This window comes from Pseudophryne corroboree, chromosome 10, assembly GCF_028390025.1.
Source record: "Pseudophryne corroboree isolate aPseCor3 chromosome 10, aPseCor3.hap2, whole genome shotgun sequence".
NCBI classification, from domain to species: Eukaryota; Metazoa; Chordata; class Amphibia; order Anura; family Myobatrachidae; genus Pseudophryne; species Pseudophryne corroboree.
This window is the reverse complement of record NC_086453.1, coordinates 149,104,733-149,129,895: the sequence shown is the minus strand read 5'-3', so window position 1 is coordinate 149,129,895 and position 25,163 is coordinate 149,104,733. Positions and strand designations below refer to the sequence as shown.

The window sequence follows — 25,163 nt, the reverse complement described above, 5'->3', positions numbered from 1 at the left end:
CGCACCAGTTCCGAAAAGGAAATACGCTGGACCAGCGTTCAAATTTTTTAGACCTCAGTCCTTTAGAGGCCGTGCTCGAGAAACAACCGTACAGAGTACATATGGTAGAGGACGTGGTTTTCAACAAACCATTAACCGTTGTCAAGACACAAAGACCGCTGACAAACCAGTGGCATGATGGGCTTCCAGCCGATCTCGGATCTTCAGTTGTCTGAGCACGCCTTCAAACGTTTCACTTGGCGTGGTTTCAGACAACCACAGATGGATGGATCCGCAATTTAGTGTTCAAATGTTACAAAATAGAGTTCCATTGTCTACCACTGATGCGGTTTTTCAAGACAGGTCTGCCGGTGTCGGCAGACAAGAAGGCTGTTCTGCAGACCGCTATTCAGTCTCTCGTAGATTCAGCAGTTTTAATTCAGGTACCAGTACACCAACAAGGTCAAGGGTTTTATTCCAATCTTTTTGTAGTACCAAAGCCGGACGGCTCAGTCAAACCGATATTGAACCTAAAGGGCTCAATCGGTATGTCACTTACTACAGATTCAAGATGGAATCCCTGTGGTCAGTGATTGAAGTTTGAAACCACATGATTTCACTGGATCTCAAAGATGCGTACTTACACATTCCAATTTGGCCACCGCAACAGGTGTACTTAAGATTTACAGTACAACAAACCCATTATCAATTTCAGGCTCTACTGTTTGGCCTCTCATCAGCGCCTCGGGTATTCACAAAAGTGATGTCTGTGATGATTGCTCATCTCAGGTATCTGGGAGTGATAATAGTTCCGTACTTAGACGACCTTCTCATCAAGGCTTTGTCTCAACAAATACTTGTTCAAAATGCCTTACTGACGTACAGTGTAAGTAGTTCAGTACGGTTGGATTGTCAACTTCAAAAAATCAAGCCTGGTTCCGTCTCAACAAATTCAATTTCTAGGAATGATTCTGGGTATGGTAGATCAAAGAATTTACCTGCCAGAAGAAAAAGCACAAAGTATTTGTCATCTGGTACAGTTAGTGCTCAAGGCACGGACAGTCTCTGTGCATTTCTGCAATTGACCGTTAGGAAAGATAGTGGCGTCTTTCGAAGCACTCCAGTTCGGAAGATTTCACTCACGTCCTTTTCAGCTACAGCTTCTCGCACAGTGGTCAGGCTCTCATCTGCAAATCATCAAATGGTGCGGTTGTCTCCAAGAGTCAGAGTATCACTGCTCTGGTGGCTCCAAATAAGATATCGCACCGCGGGGAAAAGGTTCAGAGTCTGGAATTGGATAATTCTGACGACGGATGCAAGTCTCAGAGGTTGGGGAGCAGTGGTCCTACATTGTCAGCTTCGGGGTCTATGGTCAGACCGAGAAAGATTACTGTCAATAAATGTCCTGGAGCTCAGGGCAATTTACAACGTTCTGCAACAGGCAGTTCACATTCTCCAGTCTCAGACTGTTCAGGTTCAGTCAGACAACGCGATGGCAGTCACATACATCAACAAACAAGGTGTGACTCAAAGTCGCATGGCCATGCGCGAAGTTGCTTGAATCCTGAATTGGGCTGAGCATCACCAAGTGATATTATCGGCAGTGTTCATTCCAAGAGTGGACAACTGGGAGGCAGATTATCTCAGTCGTCAGGATTTTCATCCAGGTGAATGGGCTTTACACCCAGAAGTATTCCAGATCTTAGTCCAGCGTTGTGGTAACACACAGGTGGATCTAATGGCATCTTGCCAAAATCATTAGACACCCAAGTATGTGTCCAGAACAAGAGATACAAAGGCAGTGGCAGTGGATGCTCTTACAATAGCAGCCTTGGGTATCTATTTCCACAGTTTCCGCTGCTTCCTCGGTTGCTAAAGCGGATCAAAAGAGAGTCCACAACCATCATACTAGTGGTGCCTCATTGGCCTTGGAGAGCATGGTTCTCGGATCTCCATGGTCTATTCGCAGACGATTTGTGGCCGCTTCTGCTACTTTCTGACCTTTCTTTACCCCGATTTAGCGAGGCTGCGTTTGATGGGGTGGCTGTTGAAACCGCTCTCTTAAGATGAGAGGGCATTCCAGAGTCTGTTATACCAACCATGTTACATGCTAGAAAGCCAGTTACAGTAGCTCATTATGATAGGATTTGGCAAGCTTATAATGGTTGGTGTGAATCTCGTAAGTTTCCGACATCTTCTTTCAAGTTATCCTGTCTTTAGCTACTTTTACAGATCGGGTTAGATGGAGGACTTCGTTTAGCGACACTTAAAGTGCAGGTTTATGCTTTGTCAATTTTTTTCTAGCGCTGTTTGGCTCATTTGTTAACGGTGCATACGTTCCTGCACGGTGTCCTTGAAGTTCAACCTCCGTTTATACCACCTACAGCTCCATGGGACTTGAATCTAGTTTTAGACTTTTTGTAGTCCTCAATTTTTGAACCCTTACAACAAGTGGATGTTAAGTTTCTAACTTGGAAAACAGTTTTTCTATTACCCTTATTTTCGGCAAGGCGTGTTTTTGAATTAGGTGCGTTGTCATGCAAACCACCTTTTCTGGTGTTTCATGATGACAGAGCGGAACTTCGGACAAATCCCGCTTTTCTACCAAAGGTAGTATCCTCTTTTCACATAAATCAACCAATCGTAGTTCCTGTTTTCTCAGACGGTTCAGGAACTCCAGCTCCTTTGGATGTGGTTCGCGTGCTTCACATTTATGTAGGCCAAACATCAACAGTACGTGAAACAGATACATTGTTCTCTATGATGCAGTCAAGATAGGTTGGCCAGCTTCAAACAGACCATGGCTAGATTGATTAAACTGACCATTCGTCAAGCTTACTTTCATGCTAGTCTACAACCGCCTGCATCTATTTCAGCACATTCCATGCATTCTGTGGGAACGTCATGGGCAGCAGGTCATTGGGCTTCCACGACGCAACTTTGCTGTGCAACTTCATGGTCGTCAGTGCGCTTTTACAAGTTTGATACTTTTGCAGAATCTAGCTTTGGTCGTCTAGTGTTACAGGTGCCAACCAGCTATCCCGCCCAAGGGGGAAACTTTGGTACGTCCCAATAGTACTCTAGTGACCCCTAATGGATGAAAAAGAAAAGTGGATTTTCATACTTTCCAGATAAGTCCTTTTCTTTTAATCCATAGGGGTCACTGGACGCCCGCCCAGAGCAGTTTCACCTGTCTTGTGGTAAGTTCAGTATTTCTTATGGTAACACATTATCACCGGCTTGTTTGAATGTTACGGTGATTGTTATCTGTCGTGTCAACTTTCTAGTTGTTCGTTATCCTATAATGTTATATGTAATTCTCCATCGTTCATCCTCTCTTTCGCTCCTGTTCGGCTCAAACACTGAAGCATCTTGGGATTATGGAGGGGGAGGAGGGTTACTAATTTAAATATTTAATTGTGCATATCGCTGCTAACGCCCCGTCCATATCCCAAGAGTACTCCAGTGACCCCTATGGATTCAAAGAAAAGGATTTATCTGGTAAGTACCAAAATCCACTTCTCTCTCTCTCTCCCTCCCTCTCTCTCTCTTTCTCTCTCTTTTTTTTTTACATTTTTTTATTTTTTTTATATTAATCATGTTGACATAGGGTTTGATTTTGGTGGTTACTTTGATCCATAGAAGATAGCCTGTGCAGAGTTTCCAATTTCCCAGCATTTCTCCACACAGTGAGTATTTGGCTGCTGGGACTTCATGAGATTCAAGCATGGCCTCTAGTCAAGAGTTGTTTTCTCCCCTTATTCCTGATCTTTGCGACTCTGATAGCAAAGGGCCAGTGTGGTGCATCCCCATTGCTTGCAGCTAGTCCATGATTGGGTGTCTGCAGTCCTGTAATCACAATATCCAATGATCTGCCAACAGAATCAGCTGCTTGCATGTTTATATAGCAGTAGCATGTTGCCTAACAATGATGGGGATAATACTGATGTGGTCAGCTCTGTTCCAAAAGAGCTTTGTGGTTTCCTGCCTCTTTTCAAATGTACAGTATTATACAAGTGTTGCACCTATTCCAGGGGAATGTTGTCATAATGTTTACAGTTATGAGATCTGCATACATTGTGTCTACATTTTGCCTTGGTCCAAAGGGTCAGGGTTGGGGTTATGCTGCAGTAGCAGAGAGGTAGGATTAAGCACTAGCTCACGAAGCATGCGCAGGAGTCCCGACCCAGGAGAGAACACATTGCAGAGACGGTCTGGCTCCTTTCAGATCCCCTGTCCCTGCGTGTGTTCATTCATACGGTCAGTCAGTATAATTGCAATGAGATTTTTGGTGCTAATATCGCACTCAGTGAAAATGCAATTATTGATAAATGGGCCTCTAAGTCTTCTGCCTTATGGGCTCTCACAATTTGAGCAACTGCACTTCTTCTCCCGAACAACAGGTGTGTGTGTGTGTGTATATATATATATATATATATATCTATATATATCTCATATTCTACTATTCTTGCACCTCCTCAAGGCTATGGTGAGTGAACCTTATATATTGGCATGGGAGAGCGATGTGGGGACTACACTGGACAGGGAGGCATGGATGAAGATTCATCATGGGATTGCTTATTCATTAATTAATATGGTGATTAAGGAAACCTCCTATAAGTTTTACACTTGTTGGCACATGGAGCCTGATTCTGATTTGCAGGCACAGCAAAAAAGCAAATTACTGGGCAAAACCATGCTGCAATGCTCGTGGGCAGATGTAACATGTGCAGAGAGAGAGAGTTAGATTTGGTCGGGGTGTGTCCAAACTGAAATCTAAATTGCAGAGTAAAAATAAAGCTGTCTAGCATTTATGCGTGCATGCAAAAGCAGCCAGTATTTTCCCTGCATAGAAAAAATATAAATGTATTTAATCCCCTTGCATGGCAACATGGTTTGTTCCAGACACAATGTTACTTGCTTTCCTTGCTTTACTTACAAATCTGAATCAGGCCCGTGGTCCCAACTAAACCTCATGCCATATAGCCCCAAGCTTCTGACTTAATGTTTCCATGCTGAACAATGTCTCCTCTATTTGTGGTTGTGTGTCCACCTGTTGTTTCTTATAACCTTGTACTCAGCTGTCCCCTCCCCTTAAAAATAGAAGAAAACATGATAACCTGTTCTGGTGGTTCGTGAGGCTTAGAGCTGAGTACCACTACTGTAGTCCGATGAAGATGCATGCTTGAGGCCCCATAGAGAACATCATGATGTCCACCTCTGAGGCGAGCCATTACTGCTTTATTGCCAGTGTATACATTAGTTTTCATTTTAGTTCCCAGTTAATTCCTTATCTACAAAAGTGAATTTAGGTATAACCATTCCAAAATTGATATTGTGTGACTTTATAGAACATACTTAAAAACTCCTCCACTTAAACACTGGATATTTGGATGTACTGTATAGACTTTTTCTGTTAAAACTATCATATGTCTTTCTACTTATTTTATGCTTCCATTCTACATTGAACTATGATTTGTTAGAACATCTTTAAGATCCTGTTTACTTAAAACTAAATTCCTCTTGTTTTTTGGGTCTCTGACCAGATTTTTGGACCAGTCTTGGTTGCAATGACTTTCCGCACTGCAAAAGAAGCCATTGCTCTGGGGAACAACACCCCCTATGGATTAGCAGCAAGTGTCTGGACAGAAAATCTACCATTAGCCCTGGAGGTAGCACTGAGGTACGCTTAGTGTTGTTTAGTCTATGGATTTGCATGTTAAACGTTTTTAGTGTATAGTGCCTTGCTAAAGTTTTCACTCCTTTTGCATTTTTCATGTTTTGTTGCATCACAACCTGGAATTAAAATGGATTGTTTGAAGGTTTGCATAATTTCATTCACAGAACATGCCTACAACTTTGAAGATTTTTTTTTATTGTGAAGCAAACAACAAATAGGACAAAATAACAGAAAACTTCAGCGTGCATAACTATTAACCCCCCTAAAGTCAGTACTTTGTAGAGCCACCTTTTGCGGCAATTACAGCTGCAAGTCACTTTGGATAAGTCTCTATGAGCTTGCCACATCTTGCCACTGGGATTTTTGCCCATTCCTCAAGGCAAAACTGCTCCAGCTCCTTCATGTTGGATGGTTTCCGTTTGTGAACAGCAATCTTCAAGTCTGACCACAGATTGTCAATTAGATTGAGATCTGGGCTTTGACTAGGCCATTCCAACACATTGAAATGTTTCCCCTTAAACCACTCGAGTGTTGCTTTAGCAGTATTCGGGTCATTATCCTGCTGGAAGGTGAACCTCCATCCCAGTCTCAAATCACAGGCAGACTGAAACAGGTTTTGCTCAAGAATATCCCTGTATTTAGCACCATCCATCTTTCCCTCGACTCAAAACAGTTTCCCAGTCCCTGCTCCTGAAAAACATCCCCACAGCATGATGCTGCCACCACCATGTTTCACTGTGGGGATGGTGTTCTTGGGGTGATGGGATGTGTTGGGTTTGCGCCAGGCATAGCATTTTCCTTGGTGGACGAAAAAGTTAAATTTTAGTCTCATCTAACCAGAGCACTTTCCTCCATACATTTGGGGAGTCGTCCACATGCCTTTTGGCAAACTGAAAACGTGCCTTCTTAATTTTAACAATAAGTAATGGCTTTTTTTCTGGTCACTCTTCCATAAAGCCCAGCTATATGGAGTGTACTGCTTATTGTGGTCACTTGCGCAGATAGACCAGTCTCCGCTGTGGAACTCTGCAGCTCCTTCAGGGTTACCTTTGGTCTCTGTGCTGCCTCTCTGATTAATGCCCTCCTTTCCCAGTCTGTGAGTTTTGGTGGCCAGCCCTCTCCTGGCAGGTTTGTTGTGGTACCATGTTCTTTCCATTTGTAGATGATGGGTTTGATTGTGCTCTGGCGGATCATTTGGATATTTTTTAATAACCCAACCCTGACTTGTACTTCTTAACAACTTTGTCCCTGACTTGTTTGGAGAGCTCCTTGGTCTTCATGGTGTGATGCCTCTTGCTTATTGGTGTTGCAGCCTCTGGGGCCTCTCCAGAAAAGGTGTGTTTATACTGACAGATCAGTTGGCACTTAGATTGCACACAGGTGGACTTCATTTCACTAATTATGTGACTTCTGAAGGTAATTGGTTGCGCCAGAACTTTTGAGGGGCTTCATAGCAAAGAGGGTGAATACATATGCACATGCCAATTTTCATGTTTTTATTTATACATTTTTCTCATTTCACTTCACCATTTTTAAACTATTTTGTGCATATCCATCACATAAAATTCCGATAAAAAAATAAATAAATTACAGGTTGTAATGTAACAAAATAGGTAAAAAGCCAAGGGGGGTGAATACTTTAGCAAGGCACTGTAAATTTTTAGTGTACATTTGTTTTCAAACTCACTTCACTTTCCACATATTTTAAATAAGCCGGGGACATGAAAGTACTGTAGTAATGAAAACAATTATAGAATGGGTTTGAGTTACTTTTACGTGCTATTGGTTTTACAGCATTACCTGGCAAGTGTATCTCTAAGCATGCAATGTATTTAAACACAGAAGCTAAGTTTTGGTAAGGGAAAGTGTGACAGCAATGTTGCTTTTCACTTAAAATTCATATTCCCTTCCTTTCCTTCACTTTGGTCCTGTTCTCGAGTCACTGAATTAATGGCTTGATTGCTACGCTTAGGCATCCAGATTTAATTATCATTTAATGGACACATGTGGGTTGGTACATGTATCAGATTACTGGAACTGACCATGAATTATGGGTAATGTTTTATAAATACATTTTCCTAGAGAATGAGGAAACTCTGTGTGATCTACAGGATATACACAGATAACTACTGCCATGGATTAGAATAATAAAAACAGACAATATGTTTGAGTAAAAAAAACATAAAAAACTAACGTCTATGTAGGGGTTTATTACATTGCAGTGATACTGAGATACTCATCAACCATCTGCACTTATGCTTGGCAATATGATATGTAAGAAACTTAAAGATTTCAGATATAACATTTTTGATATGTTTGGCATAAACACTAATTTTGCTCTGTACATGTTTTGTTCGGTTTTCTGCAGCCTGTGGGTTCTCTCATTGAACATGCATGCTCTATGGATTTGTTTTGCTCGCAAGAAAAATAAAGTTCAATAGAAGTTGTGGTGCACTAGGACTATAATGAGGGTCAAACATTATGACAACCAAATGTGAAGATACAGGGATGTAGATCACTCGGGCACGGCAGTACTTAAAAGAAAATCAGTGGTGGTTTGTTGAGCAGAATGGTCTATAAATAGCACGCACACTTCAGTAATACAAGCAAAAAATGCCACACGATAGTTCCCACAACAAATTGTTGGATAGTATGGAGTAAACAGAAGCGACAATGATACTTTTATTCACTCAACCTTTGAGTGTCCTCTGTGAAGGTAGAATTTAACCCATGAACCACTTTATGCACATTTGCCTCACAGGTACTTCTGCTATGGTCAGTTCCTAAGGGCACGGGAATCACATATGGAAACATCTGTCATATAAGGCCACAGATTGGGCTGAATTTCCAGTTTCTATGTAGCTTTGTCCTTTCTTCTGCTGACAGGCTACACACAGAGAGGGTCATTCAGATCTGATCGCTGCTGTGTATTTTCGCACAGCGAGTGATCAGGTCATAACAGTGCAAGCATATGCACCGCAATGTGCACGCTCGTCGGACAATAACAACTGCCATCGCTGGTCAGCAACAGGATGGTGTGAAAAATCCGATTGCACGGGCATTCACAAGTTGATTGACAGGAACAGGCCGTTTGTGGGTGGCAACTGAGCGTTTACTGGGAGTGTCCGGAAAAACGCAGGCGTTCCCAAAGGTTTTCAGGGAGGGTGTCTGACATCCGCTCCGGCCCCGATCAGTCCATTCTCATCGCACTGGAGCAGTAAGTCCTGGGTTGCGCACAGACTGCACAAAGTGGATTTTTGCAGCTCAGCTATTATTTATTTCTCTAACGTCCTAGTGGATGCTGGGGACTCCGTCAGGACCATGCTGGGGACTCCGTCAGGACCATGGGGAATAGCGGCTCCGCAGGAGACAGGGCACAAAAGCAAGCTTTTAGGATCACATGGTGTGTACTGGCTCCTCCCCCTATGACCCTCCTCCAAGCCTCAGTTAGGTTTTTGTGCCCGGCCGAGAAGGGTGCAATCTAGGTGGCTCTCTTAAAGAGTTACTTAGAAAAAGTTTTTAGGTTCTTTATTTTCAGTGAGTCCTGCTGGCAACAGGCTCACTGCATCGAGGGACTTAGGGGAGAGATTTTCAACTCACCTGCGTGCAGGATGGATTGGATTCTTAGGCTACTGGACATAGCTCCAGAGGGAGTCGGAACACAGGGCTCGCCCTGGGGTTCGTCCCGGAGCCGCGCCGCCGACCCCCCTTGCAGACGCTGAAGATGAAGAGGTCCGGAACCAGGCGGCAGAAGACTCTCAGTCTTCATCAGGTAGCGCACAGCACTGCAGCTGTGCGCCATTGTTGTCAGCACACTTCACACAGCGGTCACGGAGGGTGCAGGGCGCTGGGGGGGGGCGCCCTGGGCAGCAATGTATAATACCTGTATGGCGAAAAATACATCACATATAGCCCTTGAGGCTATATGGATGTATTTAACCCCTGCCAGATATCTAAAACTCCGGAGAAGAAGCCCGCCGAAAAGGGGGCGGGGCCTATTCTCCTCAGCACACAGCGCCATTTTCCCTCACAGAAAGGCTGGTGGGAAGGCTCCCATGCTCTCCCCTGCACTGCACTACAGAAACAGGGTTAAAACAGAGAGGGGGGGCACTGATTTGGCGATATGTATATATATTAAAATGCTATAAGGGAGGAACACTTATATAAAGGTTGTCCCTGGATAATTATAGCGTTTTGGTGTGTGCTGGCAAACTCTCCCTCTGTCTCCCCAAAGGGCTAGTGGGTCCTGTCCTCTATCAGAGCATTCCCTATGTGTGTGCTGTATGTCGGTACGTGTGTGTCGACATGTATGAGGAAAATATTGGTGAGGAGGCGGAGCAAATTGCCTGTAATGGTGATGTCACTCTCTAGGGAGTCGACACCGGAATGGATGGCTTATTTATGGAAATTACGTGACAATGTCAACACGCTGCAAGCCGGTTGACGACATGAGAGGGCCGGCGAACAAATTAGTATCTGTCCAGGCGTCTCAAACACCGTCAGGGGCTGTAAAATGCCCATTTACCTCAGTCGGTCGACACAGACCCAGACACGGACACTGATTTCAGTGTCGACGGTGAAGAAACAAACGTATTTTCTTTTAGGGCCACATGTTAAGGGCAATGAAGGAGGTGTTACATATTTCTGATACTCCAAGTACCACAAAAAAGGGTATTATATGTGAGGTGAAAAAACTACCTGTAGTTTTTCCTGAATCAGATAAATTAAATGAAGTGTGTGATGATGCGTGGGTTTCCCCCGATAGAAAATTATTGGCGGTATACCTTTTCCCGCCAGAAGTTAAGGCGCGGTGGGAAACACCCCTCAGGGTGGATAAGGCGCTCACACGCTTATCAGAACAAGTGGCGGTACCATCTACGGATAGGGCCGTACTTAAGGAGCCAGCTGATAGGAGGCTGAAAAATATCCTAAAAAGTATACACACACATGCTGGTGTTATACTGCGACCAGCGATCGCCTCAGCCTGGATGTGCAGAGCTGAGGTGGCTTGGTCGGATTCCCTGACTAAAAATATTGATACCTTTGACAGGGACAGTATTTTATTGACTATAGAGCATTTAAAGGATGCATTTCTATATATGCGAGATGCGCAGAGGGATATTTGCACTCTGGCATCAAGAGTAAATGCGATGTCCATATCTGCAAGAAGATGTTTATGGACACGACAGTGGTCAGGTGATGCAGATTCCAAACGGCACAAAGATGTATTGCCGTATAAAGGGGAGGAGTTATTTGGGGTCGGTCCATGGGACCTGGTGGCCAGGGCAACTGCTGGAAAATCCACCGTTTTTTACCCTAAGTCACATCTCTGCAGAAAAAGACACCGTCTTTTCAGCCTCAGTCCTTTCGTCCCTATAAGAGTCATATCTGCCCAGGGATAGAGGAAAGGGAAGAAGACTGCAGCAGGCAGCCCATTCCCAGGAACAGAAGCCCTCCACCGCTTCTACCAAGTTCTCAGCATGACGCTGGGACCGTACAGGACCCCTGGATCCTACAAGTAGTATCCAAGGGGTACAGATTGGAATGTCGAGAGGTTTCCCCCCTCGCAGGTTCCTGTAGTCTGCTGTACCAATGTCTCCCTCCGACAGGGAGGCAGTATTGAAAACAATTCACAAGCTGTATTCCCAGCAGGTGATAATAAAATTACCCCTCCGACAACAAGGAAAGGGGTATTACTCCACACTATATGGTGGTACTGAAGGCTAGGTGAGACCTATTCTAAATCTGAAAAATTTGAACACTTACAAGGGTTCAAATCCAGATGGAGTCACTCAGAGCAGTGATAGCAAAGAAGGGGACTATATGGTGTCCCGGGACATCAGGGATGCTTACCTCCATGTCCCAAAATTTGCCTTTTCTCACCAAGGGTACCTCAGGTTCGTGGTACAGAACTGTCACTATCAGTTTCAAGACGATGCCGTTGGATTGTCCAAGGCACCCCGGGTCCTTACCAAGGTAATGACCGAAAGGAGGATTTGTCTTCAAAGAAAATGGACGACCTCCTGATAAGAACAAGGTCCAGAGAACAGTTGGAGGTCGGAGTAGCACTATCTCAAGTAGTTCTACGACAGCACGGGTGGATTCTAAATATTCCAAAACCGCAGTTGTTCCGACGACACGTCTGCTGGTCCTAGGGATGATTCTGGACACAGTCCAGGAAAAGGTGTTTCTCCCAGAGGAGAAAGCCAGGGAGTTATCCGAGCTAATCGGGATCCTCCTAAAACCAGGAAAAGTGTCAGTGCATCATTGCACAAGAGTCCTGGTAAAAATGGTGGCTTATTACGAAGCGCTTCCATTCGGCAGATTTCACGCAAGAACTCTTCAGTGGGATCTGCTGGACAAATGGTCCGGATCGCATCTTCAGATGCATCAGCGGATAACCCTATATCCAAGGACAAGGGTGTCTCTCCTGTGGTGATTACAGAGTGCTCATCTTCTAGAGGGCCGCAGATTCGGCATTCAGGATTGGATGCTCGTGACCACGGAGGCCAGCCTGAGAGGCTGGGGAGCAGTCACACAAGGAGTGTGATCAAGTCTGGAGAATTCTCTACACATAAATATACTGGAGCTAAGAGCAAATTTATAATGCTCTAAGCTTAGCAAGACCTCTGCTTCAAGGTCAGCCGGTATTGATCCAGTGGGATAACATCACGGCAGTCGCCCACGTAAACAGAAAGGGCGGCACAAGAAGCAGGAGGGCAGTGGCAAAACTGCAAGGATTTTTCGCTAGGCGGAAAATCATGTGATAGCACTGTCAGCAGTGTTCATTCCGGGAGTGGACGACTGGGAAGCAGACTTCCTCAGCAGGCACGACCTCCACCCGGGAGAGTGGGAACTTCATCGGGAAGTTTTCCGCATGATTGTGAACCGTTGGGAAAGACCAAAGGTGGACATGATGGCGTCCCGCCCGAACAAAAAATGGGACAGGTATTGCGCCAGGTCACGAGACCTTCAGGCGATAGCTGTGGACGTCCTGGTAACACCGTGGGTGTAACAGTCTGTGTATGTGTTCCCTCCTCTGCTTCTCATAACCAAGGTATTGAGAATTATAAGACATAGAGGAGTAAGAACTATACTCGTGGCTCCGGATTGGCCAAGAGGGACTTGGTAACCGGAACTTCAAGAGATGCTCACAGAGGACTAATGGCCTCGGGAGCTAAGAAGGGATTTGCTTTCAGCAAGTACCATGTCTGTTCCAAGAGGAACCGTGGCATCGGCCTTTAAGAAAGGACCTGCTCCAGCAGGGACCTTGTCTGTTCCAAGACTTACCGCGACTGCGTTTGACGGCATGGCGGTTTGAACGCCGGATCCTAAGGGAAAAGGCATTCCGGAAGAGGTCATACCTACCCTGGTCAAAGCCAGGAAGGAGGTGACCGCACAACGTTATCACCACATGTGGTAAAAATATGTTGCGTGGGTGAGGCCAGGAAGGCCCCACGAAAAAATTTCAACTAGGTCGATTTCTGCACTTCCTGCAAACAGGAGTGTCTATGAGCCTCAAATTGGGGTCCATTAAGGTTCAAGTTTCGGCCCTATAGATTTTCTTCCAGAAAGAATTGGCTTCAGTTCCTGAAGTCCAGACGTTTGTCAAGGGAGTATTGCATATACAGCCCTTGTGTGCCTCCAGTGGCACCGTGGGATCTCAACGTAGTGTTGGGATTCCTCAAATCATATTGGTTTGAACCACTCAAATCTGTGGATTTGAAATATCTCACATGGAAAGTGACCATGCTGTTGGCCCTGGCCTCGGCCAGGCGATTGTCAAAATTGGCGGCTTTGTCTTACAAAAGCCCATATTTGATTTTCCATTCGGGACAGGGCAGAACTGCGGACTCGTCCCCAGTTTCTTCCTAAGGTGGTGTCAGCGTTTCACCTGAAACAACCTATTGTGGTGCCTGCGGCTACTAGGGACTTGGAGGACTCCAAGTTGCTAGACGTTGTCAGGGCCCTGAAAATATATATATATATATATATATATATATATATAATTCCAGGACGGCTGGAGTCAGAAAGTCTGACTTGCTGTTTATATTGTAGGCACCCAAAAAGCTGGGTGCTCCTGCTTCTAAGCAGACTATTGCTCGTTGGATTTGTAGTACAATTCAGCTTGCACATTCTGTGGCAGGCCTGCCACAGCCAAAATCTGTAAATGCCCATTCCACAAGGAAGGTGGGCTCATCTTGGGCGGCTGCCCGAGGGGTCTCGGCTTTACAACTTTGCCGAGCTGCAACTTGGTCAGGGGCAAACACGTTTGCTAAATTCTACAAATTTGATACCCTGGCTGAGGAGGACCTGGAGTTCTCTCATTCGGTGCTGCAGAGTCATCCGCACTCTCCCGCCCGTTTGGGAGCTTTGGTATAATCCCCATGGTCCTGACGGAGTCCCCAGCATCCACTAGGACGTTAGAGAAAATAAGATTTTACTTACCGATAAATCTATTTCTCATAGTCCGTAGTGGATGCTGGGCGCCCATCCCAAGTGCGGATTGTCTGCATTACTTGTACATAGTTATTGTTACAAAAAAATCGGGTTATTATTGTTGTGAGCCATCTTTTTTAGAGGCTACTTCATTGTTATCATACTGTTAACTGGGTTCAAATCACAAGTTGTACGGTGTGATTGGTGTGGCTGGTATGAGTCTTACCCGGGATTCAAGATCCTTCCTTATTGTGTACGCTCGTCCGGGCACAGTACCTAACTGAGGCTTGGAGGAGGGTCATAGGGGGAGGAGCCAGTACACACCATGTGATCCTAAAAGCTTGCTTTTGTGCCCTGTCTCCTGCGGAGCCGCTATTTCCCATGGTCCTGACGGAGTCCCCAGCATGGTCCTGACGGAGTCCCCAGCATCCACTACGGACTATGAGAAATAGATTTATCGGTAAGTAAAATCTTATTTTATTTTATTTATTAACAGTTTCTAATATAGCGCAGCAAATTACATTGCGCTTTACAATTGTAAATAACAATGATATAACAAAACAATGTTATAACAAAACTAGGTAATAACAAACAGTCATAGAGGTAGGAAGGCCCTGCTCGCAAGCTTACAATCTATAGCTATACATGCGATCGCACACTTGCACGGCAAAAATACACACCCATTGTAGGCGGCAACTATCTTATCACAGGACAGCAAAAAACGCAGCCCAGCAATCAGATCTGAATTAGGCCCAGAGTTATGTAGCATTTCACATCCCCCATTAACCCTAGCCACCAGACCACCTGGCTGAGCTGGTCTCGCGTCCTCCGCTTTCCCCATTGATAACCCCTCTATAATCCCACTTGGTACAATAGGCCATCTTTCTACCCAAACTCCCAAATCTGCAGCTGTTCCGCGTTGCTGACTGTTATTGCAGCTGCAGGGGTAGCCTTCTCTCTGCTTCCATTTCTTGTCCCCTCCGACGGGTCCTTGTCCACATCCTCCTCCTCCCATTGTGCCAGTTTTTTGATTAGTGACCCCCTGGTATCTGCTGCATTAATTGCAATTTTTCTTGCCTGGCAGAATTCTTTCAGGACTCTTCTTGGTGTTTTTATAGGCTTGTACTGCTGCCTCCCTTCTGCTGTTCTTTCTTACTTCTATGTTTATAACTTGAATGATCCCACCACTTGCCACCAAATATAAAGGTACAGTGTTGCAGTAGATGGAGAGAAATGATGTAAAATAAATTGTGTACTGCACTAAAATGTAGCTGCTCCATATGGGTTTCTTTAATATATTGTGTATAAATGGAGCGATTGTATATGTGATGTATAAAATTGTGCTAAAATTCAATGCTGAAAGAAAAAAGGGGGGTGGGGGACAATAACATAATATTATTTTCTCTAACGTCCTAGTGGATGCTGGGGACTCCGAAAGGACCATGGGGAATAGCGGCTCCGCAGGAGACTGGGCACAAAAGTAAAAAGCTTTAGGACTACCTGGTGTGCACTGGCTCCTCCCCCTATGACCCTCCTCCAAGCCTCAGTTAGATTTTTGTGCCCGAACGAGACGGGTGCAGGCTAAGGGGCTCTCCTGAGCTGCTTAGTGTAAAAGTTTAAAGTAGGTTTTTTATTTTCAGTGAGACCTGCTGGCAGGGCCGGACTGGGACTAAAAATAGGCCCTGGCATTTTTGAAGCACACAGGCCCACCTCTGTGACTCCTCCCCTTACTATTCCTGACTCCTCCCACTTATTAGTCTATGTTCTTACAAATATAATTAATATTCTAACAACATACAGGCGTACATCATTCTCTATTAAAATATACACAACCAGTGGTTGAAGTGGAATTTTTTAAGTGGGGGTATGGAAATGTGAGGCTTGTAATTAAGCGCGCGCCGAAGGCGCGCGCGCTCCGGAAAAGGGGCGTGGCCACTCAAAGGGGCGTGGTCACTCAAAAGGGGGTGTGGTCTTCAGTGTAATTTACCACACCATACACCCCTTATACGCATTATGCACCACAATAGTAGGACCCCTTATACTATCTAGTACTGCTGCCCCTTTCACATTATACCACACAGTATGAGACAAAATTCACATTACAGCACCCGGTATGAGTCGAAATTTACATTATATGCCCCCGATAGTGCAGTGCCAGGTATACAAATGCCCCCACAGTGGCAGGTATACAAATGCCCCCACAGTGCCAGGTATACAAATGCCCCCACAGTGCCAGGTATACAGATGCCCCCACAGTGCCAGGTATACAGATGCCCCCACAGTGCCAGGTATACAGATGCCCCCACAGTGCCAGGTATACAGATGCCCCCACAGTGCCAGGTATACAGATGCCCCCACAGTGCCAGGTATACAAATGCCCCTCACAGTGCCAGGTAACCAATTGCCCCCACAGTGCCAGGTAAACAATTGCCCCCACAGTGCCAGGTACACAAATGCCCCCACAGTGCCAGATCCACAAATGCCCCCCACAGTGCCAGGTATACAAATGCCCCCACAGTGCCATGTATACAAATGCCCCCACAGTGCCAGGTATACAAATGCCCCCACAGTGCCAGGTATACAGATGCCCCCACAGTGCCAGGTATACAGATGACCCCACAGTGCCAGGTATACAAATGCCCCCACAGTGCCAGGTAACCAATTGCCCCCACAGTGCCAGGTAAACAATTGCCCCCACAGTGCCAGGTACACAAATGCCCCCACAGTGCCAGATCCACAAATGCCCCCCACAGTGCCAGGTATACAAATGCCCCACAGTGCCAGCCAATTGCCCCCACAGTGCCAGGTATACAATTGCCCCACAGTGCCAGCCAATTGCCCCCACAGTGCCAGGTATACAATTGCCCCCACAGCAGCCAGTGCTGCAGCTGCTTACCGCTGCTGCACTGCTGCTGCTGCTGCTGCTGCTCCTCCTCCTCCGGGCTGTGAGGGACGGGGGTGAGAACGCCGGGCGCCCGCCAGCACGGCTGTGTCTGGCGCGGCAGCGTATAGCGTTCAAACCAGCCGCCGGTTCGTGAGCCAATCAGAGCTCGCGGACCGGCGGCTTCTGATTGGCTGCCGGTCCGCGAGCTCTGATTGGCTCACGAACCGGCGGCTGCTTTAAAGTCCGCTATACGCGCCGCGCCAGACACAGCCGTGCTGGCGGGCGCCCGGCGTTCTCACCCCCGTCCCTCACAGCTCTCCAAGCCTGACAGCTGAGACGCGCTGCCGCCGGACTGAGCGGCAGCGCGTCTCAGTGACCGCTGGACCGGCCCACGTGGCCATCGGCCCTTCTGGCATCTGCCAGAAGTGCCAGATGGCCAGTCCGGCCCTGCCTGCTGGCAACAGGCTCACTGCACCGAGGGACTAAGGGGAGAAGAAGCGAACTCACCTGCGTGCAGAGTGGATTGGGCTTCTTAGGCTACTGGACATTAGCTCCAGAGGGACGATCACAGGCCCAGCCATGGATGGGTCCCAGAGCCGCGCCGCCGTCCCCCTTACAGAGCCAGAAGACGGAAGAGGTCCGGAAAATCGGCGGCAGAAGACGTCCTGTCTTCTATAAGGTAGCGCACAGCACTGCAGCTGTGCGCCATTGCTCTCAGCACACTTCACACTCCGGTCACTGAGGGTGCAGGGCGCTGGGGGGGGGCGCCCTGAGACGCAATAAAAACACCTTTTTTGGCAAAAAATACATCACATATAGCTCCTGGGCTATATGGATGTATTTAACCCCTGCCAATTTTTACATAAAAAAGCGGGAGAAAGGCAGCCGAAAAAGGGGCGGAGCCTATCTCCTCAGCACACTGGCGCCATTTTTTCCTCACAGCTCCGTTGGAGGAAGGCTCCCTGACTCTCCCCTGCAGTCCTGCACTACAGAAACAGGGTAAAACAAGAGAGGGGGGGCACTAATTTGGCATATAAATATATACAGCAGCTATATTAGGGAAAAACACTTATATAAGGTTATCCCTGTATATATATAGCGCTCTGGTGTGTGCTGGCAAACTCTCCCTCTGTCTCCCCAAAGGGCTAGTGGGGTCCTGTCCTCTATCAGAGCATTCCCTGTGTGTGTGCTGTGTGTCGGTATGTTGTGTCGACATGTATGAGGAGGAAAATGATGTGGAGGCGGAGCAATTGCCTGTGTTAGTGATGTCACCCCCTAGGGAGTCGACACCTGACTGGATGGTCTTATGGAAAGAATTACGTGATAGTGTCAGCACTTTACAAAAGACTGTTGACGACATGAGACAGCCGGCAAATCAGTTAATACCTGTACAGGCGTCTCAAACACCGTCAGGGGCTCTAAAGCGCCCGTTACCTCAGGTGGTCGACACAGACACGGACACTGACTCCAGTGTCGACGGTGAGGAAACAAACGTATTTTCCAGTAGGGCCACACGTTACATGATCACGGCAATGAAGGAGGTTTTGAACATTTCTGATACTACAAGTACCACAAAAAAGGGTATTATGTGGGGTGTGAAAAAACTACCCGTAGTTTTTCCCGAATCAGATGAATTAAATGAGGTGTGTGATGAAGCGTGGGTTTCCCCCGATAAAAAACTGCTAATTTCTAAAAAGTTATTGGCATTATACCCTTTCCCGCCAGAGGTTAGGGCGCGTTGGGAAACACCCCCTAGCGTAGATAAGGCGCTCACACGCTTATCAAAACAAGTGGCGTTACCGTCCCCAGATACGGCCGCCCTCAAGGAACCAGCTGATAGCTGGAAAATATCCTTAAAAGTATATACACACATACTGGTATTATACTGCGACCAGCAATCGCCTCAGCCTGGATGTGCAGTGCTGGGGTGGCTTGGTCGGATTCCCTGACTGAAAATATTGATACCCTAGACAGGGACAATATATTATTGACTATAGAGCATTTAAAGGATGCATTTCTATATATGCGAGATGCACAGAGGGATATTTGCACTCTGGCATCAAGAGTAAGTGCGATGTCCATTTCTGCCAGAAGAGGATTATGGACACGACAGTGGTCAGGTGATGCGGATTCCAAACGGCATATGGAAGTATTGCCGTATAAAGGGGAGGAGTTATTTGGGGTCGGTCTATCGGACCTGGTGGCCACGGCAATGGCTGGAAAATCCACCTTTTTACCCCAAGTCACCTCGCAGCAGAAAAAGATACCGTCTTTTCAGGCTCAGTCCTTTCGTCCCCATAAGGGCAAGCGGGCAAAAGGCCACTCATATCTGCCCCGGGGCAGAGGAAGGGGAAAAAGACTGCAGCAGACAGCCTCTTCCCACGAACAGAAGCCCTCCCCCGCTTCTGCCAAGTCCTCAGCATGACGCTGGGGCCTTACAAGCGGACTCAGGCACGGTGGGGGCCCGTCTCAAGAATTTCAGCGCGCAGTGGGCTCACTCGCAAGTGGACCCCTGGATCCTGCAGGTAGTATCTCAGGGGTACAAATTGGAATTCGAGACGTCTCCCCCTCGCCGGTTCCTGAAGTCTGCTTTACCAACGTCTCCCCCCGACAGGGAGGCGGTATTGGAAGCCATTCACAAGCTGTATTCCCAGCAGGTGATAATCAAGGTACCCCTCCTACAACAGGGAAAGGGGTATTATTCCACACTGTTTGTGGCACCGAAGCCGGACGGCTCGGTGAGACCCATTTTAAATCTGAAATCCTTGAACACTTACATAAAAAGGATCAAGTTCAAGATGGAGTCACTCAGAGCAGTGATAGCGAACCTGGAAGAAGGGGACTATATGGTGTCTCTGGACATCAAGGATGCTTACCTCCATGTCCCAATTTGCCCTTCTCACCAAGGGTACCTCAGGTTTGTGGTACAGAACTGTCACTATCAGTTTCAGACGCTGCCGTTTGGATTGTCCACGGCACCCCGGGTCTTTACCAAGGTAATGGCCGAAATGATGATTCTTCTTCGAAGAAAAGGCGTCTTAATTATCCCTTACTTGGACGATCTCCTGATAAGGGCAAGGTCCAGAGAACAGTTAGAGGTCGGAGTAGCACTATCTCAAGTAGTACTACGACAGCACGGATGGATTCTAAATATTCCAAAATCGCAGCTGATTCCGACGACACGTCTGCTGTTCCTAGGGATGATTCTGGACACAGTACAGAAAAAGGTGTTTCTCCCGGAGGAGAAAGCCAAGGAGTTATCCGACCTAGTCAGGAACCTCCTAAGAGCAGGCCAAGTGTCAGTACACCAATGCACAAGGGTCCTGGGAAAGATGGTGGCTTCTTACGAAGCGATTCCATTCGGCAGATTCCACGCAAGAACTTTTCAGTGGGATCTGCTGGACAAATGGTCCGGATCGCATCTTCAAATGCATCAGCGGATAACCCTGTCTCCAAGGACAAGGGTGTCTCTCCTGTGGTGGTTACAGAGTGCTCATCTCCTAGAGGGCCGCAGATTCGGCATTCAGGATTGGGTCCTGGTGACCACGGATGCCAGCCTGAGAGGCTGGGGAGCAGTCACACAGGGAAGAAATTTCCAGGGCTTGTGGTCAAGCATGGAAATGTCACTTCACATAAATATCCTGGAACTAAGGGCCATTTACAATGCCCTAAGTCAGGCAAGACCTCTGCTTCAGGGTCAGCCGGTGTTGATCCAGTCGGACAACATCACGGCAGTCGCCCACGTAAACAGACAGGGCGGCAAAAGAAGCAGGAGGGCAATGATGGAAGTGGCAAGGATTCTTCGCTGGGCGGAGAATCATGTGATAGCACTGTCAGCAGTGTTCATTCCGGGAGTGGACAACTGGGAAGCAGACTTCCTCAGCAGACACTATCTTCACCCGGGGGAGTGGGGACTTCACCCAGAAGTCTTCCACATGATTGTGAACCGTTGGGAAAAACCAAAGGTGGACATGATGGTGTCCCGCCTCAACAAAAAACTGGACAGATATTGCGCCAGGTCAAGGGACCCTCAGGCAATAGCTGTGGACGCTCTGGTAACACCGTGGGTGTACCAGTCAGTGTATGTGTTCCCTCCTCTTCCTCTCATACCAAAAGTACTGAGAATCATAAGAAGGAGAGGAGTAAAGACTATGCACGTGGCTCCGGATTGGCCAAGAAGGACTTGGTACCCGGAAATTCAAGAGATGCTCACGGAAGACCCGTGGCCTCTACCTCTAAGAAAGGACCTGCTCCAGCAGGGACCATGTCTGTTCCAAGACTTACCGCGGCTGCGTTTGACGGCATGGCGGTTGAACGCCGGATCCTGAAGGAAAAAGGCATTCCGGATGAAGTCATCCCTACCCTGATCAAAGCCAGGAAGGATGTAACCGTACAACATTATCACCGTATTTGGCGTAAATATGTTGCGTGGTGCGAGGCCAGGAAGGTCCCTACAGAGGAATTTCAACTGGGTCGTTTCCTGCATTTCCTGCAAACAGGACTGTCTATGGGCCTCAAATTAGGGTCCATTAAGGTTCAAATTTCGGCCCTGTCCATATTCTTCCAAAAAGAACTGGCTTCTGTTCCTGAAGTTCAGACGTTTGTCAAGGGAGTACTGCATATACAGCCTCCTTTTGTGCCTCCAGTGGCACCTTGGGATCTCAATGTAGTTTTGGGATTCCTAAAATCACATTGGTTTGAACCACTCACCACTGTGGACGTAAAATATCTCACATGGAAAGTGGTAATGCTGTTAGCCCTGGCTTCAGCCAGGCGTGTCTCAGAATTGGCGGCTTTATCCTATAAAAGCCCTTACCTAATTTTTCATACGGACAGGGCAGAATTGAGGACTCGTCCTCAATTTCTCCCTAAGGTGGTTTCAGCTTTTCACTTGAACCAGCCTATTGTGGTGCCTGCGGCTACTAGGGACTTGGAGGATTCCAAGTTGCTGGACGTAGTCAGGGCCCTGAAAAGGTATGTTTCCAGGACGGCTGGAGTCAGAAAATCTGATTCGCTGTTTATCCTGTATGCACCCAATAAGCTGGGTGCTCCTGCTTCTAAGCAGACGATTGCTCGTTGGATTTGTAGTACAATTCAGCTTGCACATTCTGTGGCAGGCCTGCCACAGCCAAAATCTGTTAAAGCCCATTCCACACGGAAAGTGGGCTCATCTTGGGCGGCTGCCCGAGGGGTCTCGGCTTTACAACTTTGCCGAGCAGCTACTTGGTCAGGGGCAAACACGTTTGCTAAATTCTACAAATTTGATACCCTGGCTGAGGAGGACCTGGAGTTCTCTCATTCGGTGCTGCAGAGTCATCCGCACTCTCCCGCCCGTTTGGGAGCTTTGGTATAATCCCCATGGTCCTTTCGGAGTCCCCAGCATCCACTAGGACGTTAGAGAAAATAAGAATTTACTTACCGATAATTCTATTTCTCATAGTCCGTAGTGGATGCTGGGCGCCCATCCCAAGTGCGGATTGTCTGCATTACTTGTACATAGTTATTTTTACAAAATCGGGTTATTGTTGTTGTGAGCCATCTTTTCAGAGGCTCCTTCTGTTATCATGCTGTTAACTGGGTTCACATCACAAGTTGGACGGTGTGATTGGTGTGGCTGGTATGAGTCTTACCCGGGATTCAAAATCCTTCCTTATTGTGTACGCTCGTCCGGGCACAGTATCCTAATTGAGGCTTGGAGGAGGGTCATAGGGGGAGGAGCCAGTGCACACCAGGTAGTCCTAAAGCTTTTTACTTTTGTGCCCAGTCTCCTGCGGAGCCGCTATTCCCCATGGTCCTTTCGGAGTCCCCAGCATCCACTACGGACTATGAGAAATAGAATTATCGGTAAGTAAATTCTTATTATTATTATTATCCTTTATATGGCACCACAAGGGATCCGCAGCGCCCATTACACAGTACATAATCAAATGAGCAAACAAGAAAACAGCACTTACAGTTCACGACAATATAGGACAAGTATAGAAAACCTGGTGATAAGGCTAACTATTTATCTTATAACATTCACAATAAATGGGTAAGAGACTCAGTACGCAATTGGCGTATGGGGTACCGTAAGGGTACGCAATTAGCGTAGCATACGCTCGGCCGTGATCGAGACGCACATGCGACACGCTCGCTCACAGCTTAATGCGTGGTGTCGAGCACGCTATAGGCGGGCGACTACCGTAATGCTACGCTACCAGCGTAGCGGACGCTCGAGTCCACGAGGAGAACACGAGCGGCGCAGACGCTCACGGGATGACAATCAGTAAACCTTGAATGTAACACACAGAAAGGATACTCTTATACTGTAAACCTTGTACTGAAATACTGTAGCGATGTAACGCTGCTTAACCTTGTTAATGCTAAAGCTGCTTGAGCGTTTGAGACGCTCCTATTACCTTCTGCAATATAATAAACACACTATACCTTGCTAAGGTTCCAACACCTTTACTAACAAGCTTTTAGTTATATCGAAAAGGGGAAACAGTTTACAAGTCATACACTACAAGCTAACATATAATTCTAACAGAATATCTAGACAGAAATATACAATTGCGTCACAATCTTTTACAATAACGGAGAGAGAGAGAGTATGGCCAATACAAACAGGGAACAAGTTGATCACAGAGAATTACTTACACACACTGGGAACGATCGCTGCGCTAGTCCTGGTACCAGCTCCAAGTTAGTCAATATGAAAACCGTTTGTGGAGAGTGAGAGAGCTGCCCAGGCTGGCTGATCTTATATACACTGAGTACAGTACACTACAAAGGGACCTATAATCTCATTGTTCATTGGACACAGGAATGTCTCCTCGCATCATAACAAAAGGTCATAGGTTACTTTGAACAGGTGGGCTGCGACTATATCAAACTGCTCAGGTGGGAGGGAATCTGAAGATTCCCGCCGCATGGGTAATGAATCGCAAATATAGTAAATGTCCAGAAAATACTAATGGCCATAACTATACGCAGGAGCGATTAATCTTTACCTAACCAGCACCGGATTGTTTCTAATAAAATGTTCTTTAGTTAGGTACCAGACACAGCTGCTCAAACCCTGTCTGACCCTTCGTACCATACAAAGAGGAATTCCTCTGTCCAGCGACCATTTACATTACACAAACTTACAGTCATTATTAAGGGGAACATTATCTATAAAACATACTATTTGGTTTTATTATTTAACGATTGAGTCGCCCGCTAGACGCACACAAACTCTACCGTAAATGCACATACCACGCGCTCGAGCGCATGGCCGAGGCGCCATCACGCGGCTGCGAGTATCCGCACGCACGGGAGAGAATGTGCACGTGCAGCAGGCACGCGCATGGGGTGGATATATGGAAACGTGTAGCATGATATTTTTCCGACTTTGACAGTCCACCCTTTGGCAGTCATCAATAACTGCCACTTCCTAAAACAGTTCAAAAAAGAAAAATATATGTCATATGTAAATACATTTCTATGATTGGGTAAGGGAGAAGAGGATCAGGTGAGAAAAAGGTATGACCTAGTGAGATAGTAGAAGCATGTGTGTATGAATCCATGTTTGAGGGGTCATGTATCATCGTGCCGTATGTGTTTTAGATCAAGCTTCGAGGTATTGCGAAGTATACATTTGAATTCCTTCTTATCCCGTATCAAGGGTCTGTGGATGGGCTGTCAAACTTTACCGAGCTCTTTTCGGCTTTTGGTTGTAACAAAATGGGGTAGCACATTTTAGTTGATGATACATGAATGGGGGAATATGTGAGTGCTGATATCTGTGCCTATATTCCCTATTGACTATGTGTGTCATTACCTGAAGGTTGTAGAAATGAAGATAAGAAGCAATTATGGTAAATGCAGTCATAAACTATGTGAGTTTAATATACATTTGCTGATTGAGGTCTTGTCTTGTGTCTTGTCTCGATGTACATGTTGACTGTAGTCTCCTGATGCTTTTGCTATAAATGACTGCAAAAGTTTTTCCATTGTCCAGAAAGTTAGTCACTAAAATATTTGGGCTATCGTAAAATTTAGAGTCACTAGGGAAAATGGGGCTTGTAGCATAGTTCATCAATGGTCTGTATAAAAGAGGTTGTCAAATTCTTCTTCCAAGCGGATGTCTTTGTACCTTGGAGGAAAACAAAGGAGAAACGGGTGAAAGAAACGGACCGTGGAATCACATTTTCA

The 25,163-nt window shown here is 46.5% G+C and overlaps 1 protein-coding gene across 1 annotated transcript in view; it reads left to right on the top strand.

Moving 5' to 3' along the window:
* ALDH16A1 (aldehyde dehydrogenase 16 family member A1) overlaps positions 1-25,163 on the top strand; it is a 282,143-nt gene that overhangs the window by 144,642 nt on the left and 112,338 nt on the right. Inside the window, exon 10 of the mRNA XM_063942876.1 lies at positions 5,526-5,662. Coding sequence (XP_063798946.1) covers positions 5,526-5,662 — 137 coding nt within the window. The remainder of the gene's footprint in view (positions 1-5,525; positions 5,663-25,163) is intronic.